This window comes from Phanerochaete carnosa (genome assembly GCF_000300595.1).
Source record: "Phanerochaete carnosa HHB-10118-sp unplaced genomic scaffold PHACAscaffold_12, whole genome shotgun sequence".
NCBI lineage: Eukaryota > Fungi > Basidiomycota > Agaricomycetes > Polyporales > Phanerochaetaceae > Phanerochaete > Phanerochaete carnosa.
The window spans coordinates 1,460,076-1,461,825 of record NW_006767639.1 but is presented as its reverse complement, the minus strand read 5'-3'; the positions used below and the strand labels follow the sequence as shown (position 1 = coordinate 1,461,825).

The following is a 1,750-nucleotide window of genomic DNA, read 5'->3' as shown; positions in this document are numbered from 1 at the left end:
TCTCAGCAACGACGACATCAGCACCGTGATTCCTGCAAACATCAACGATGGCCAGTCGCGGCCGCTGCTTGCCCCCATCGCCGACCATCCCTCCTACGTTGTCCTCGGTGTTGGTTACGCCAACTACACCTGCCTTCCTAACAGCACATGGCTGTGAGCTTTCATGCACGACTCTCATCTTGACTCTCGCCTGACAGTTATCTTACAGTGCGATCGGCGGGCTGCTCGAGCTCTTCGACCTTTCCTGCACCTCTATCGACCAGCGCGAGTCGTACACGGCGTCTGTGCAGCAGCAGTGGCTCGCCGCGCCAGCGGACTACACCGCGCTGGACCTGATCGAGGACTCGGAGACGGAGTACAAGCCGTACTCTGTTGGCCAGCACTACTGGGTGCCGGACCCGCTCGACCCGTCGGATGGCACGTTCAACCCGAAGTGGGACTTTGGCTCGCGGGTGTGGAACGACGCGCTCGAGAATGCGACGGACCCCGAGACGGCGTACCTGTACGGCTACCGCACCGGCATCGTCCCTGCGCCGGTCGACCCCGCCGTGAACATCGAGTGGGTCACGCTCGCGCCGCTCACCCAGAACGGTCAGCCCCTCGGGCTGTTCGCGGACCAGGTCTTCAGGATCTTCACCAACGGCGGCTCGACGTCTAGTGATACGGTGCGCGATTTTTTCTCTTGGTTTGGTGTAATGTTGCTGATGCTAATTGCAGTGCGACCCCAACGGTCCCATGGCCTTGGTCAAGACCACGCTCAACTTCTGTGCGTGGAATTACCTCTCTTTCGTGTGCTGATACTTATGAGCTTGAATTTTTAGGGTACTACGGAGGGTACTGGGCTGATCACACCTCGTAGGTTGAAACGGAGGGATGACGGATTCATGGATACTCTCGCGTAAGTTTCGTTTCTAAGTTAAGTTCAAGGACTCTTAGTTTGAGCTGGAGGTAATATGTAGCGGGATGGCTAGCGTATCGTGTTGCACCTTGTTTATTGAGATTCGCCGTCTCTATTTTGATTGTGAATTATTCAAGTCTCGTGTGTCGCATTCAGCGTATAGTCCCCCTGAGGCGCAGTAAGCTAGATCACGTCCGGACGATCGTATGGTCTGTCTACTATTCAACGCACGTAGTCCGGCAAGGCTGCGTCTTTCGCATCCGAGCATGCATTTTGCTTACATTTCTCCGTTGCGCTAACCCTGCACTTGCTCCATGGCGCAATCCACAGCCTACAGGCGGGATCTGGCTCTTATAAGTGCCAGTGATCAAATGCTGTGTCAGTGCGTTCACGCTCTCGTGACCCGTCTCACCAGCACTGCAAAAATACTCTCACGTATATACTAGATTATATGGGAAAAACGAGGCAAGCTTTTGTTCCTTTAAATGAATGAAGCTGCACAAAGATCGCGTCACGGCCGCCGTGGAGAAACTCAATCCAGCGTCTGTCCACTCGGACGGTCGGAAACTTCCGATTCCTGGAGGTTCTCGATTATCAGGGGTCCTGTAATAGGATCGAACACCGAAAGCCTGTTTCCTATTATTCTCAAGCATATTGGCGGCCTTTCATCGCCTCAAAGCTTAAAGTGTTATGTAATTTCCCGCTTCTTTACTGGTTCTAGTCACACTGGTACCGGCGTTATGGTGCCAACGCCTCCAGAAGCACTTCGCAATCTTCAACGCCGTGCGGCGAAGCACCGCTCGGCTGTGAATGGTACAATCTGGAGAGACATCTGGAAGGGTTACAATACTG

At 54.1% G+C, this 1,750-nt stretch overlaps 1 protein-coding gene across 1 annotated transcript; it reads left to right on the top strand.

The window, feature by feature from the left end:
• Window positions 1-7: 7 nt before the first annotated feature.
• Window positions 8-859, top strand: PHACADRAFT_201155 (uncharacterized protein; the record flags this gene model as incomplete). Its single annotated transcript, XM_007401436.1, has 4 exons — window positions 8-153; window positions 209-665; window positions 718-766; window positions 822-859. Coding segments are annotated over 4 exons (690 nt in total), but the record flags the coding sequence as incomplete, so codon positions are not given.
• Between the last annotated feature and the right edge of the window lie 891 nt (window positions 860-1,750).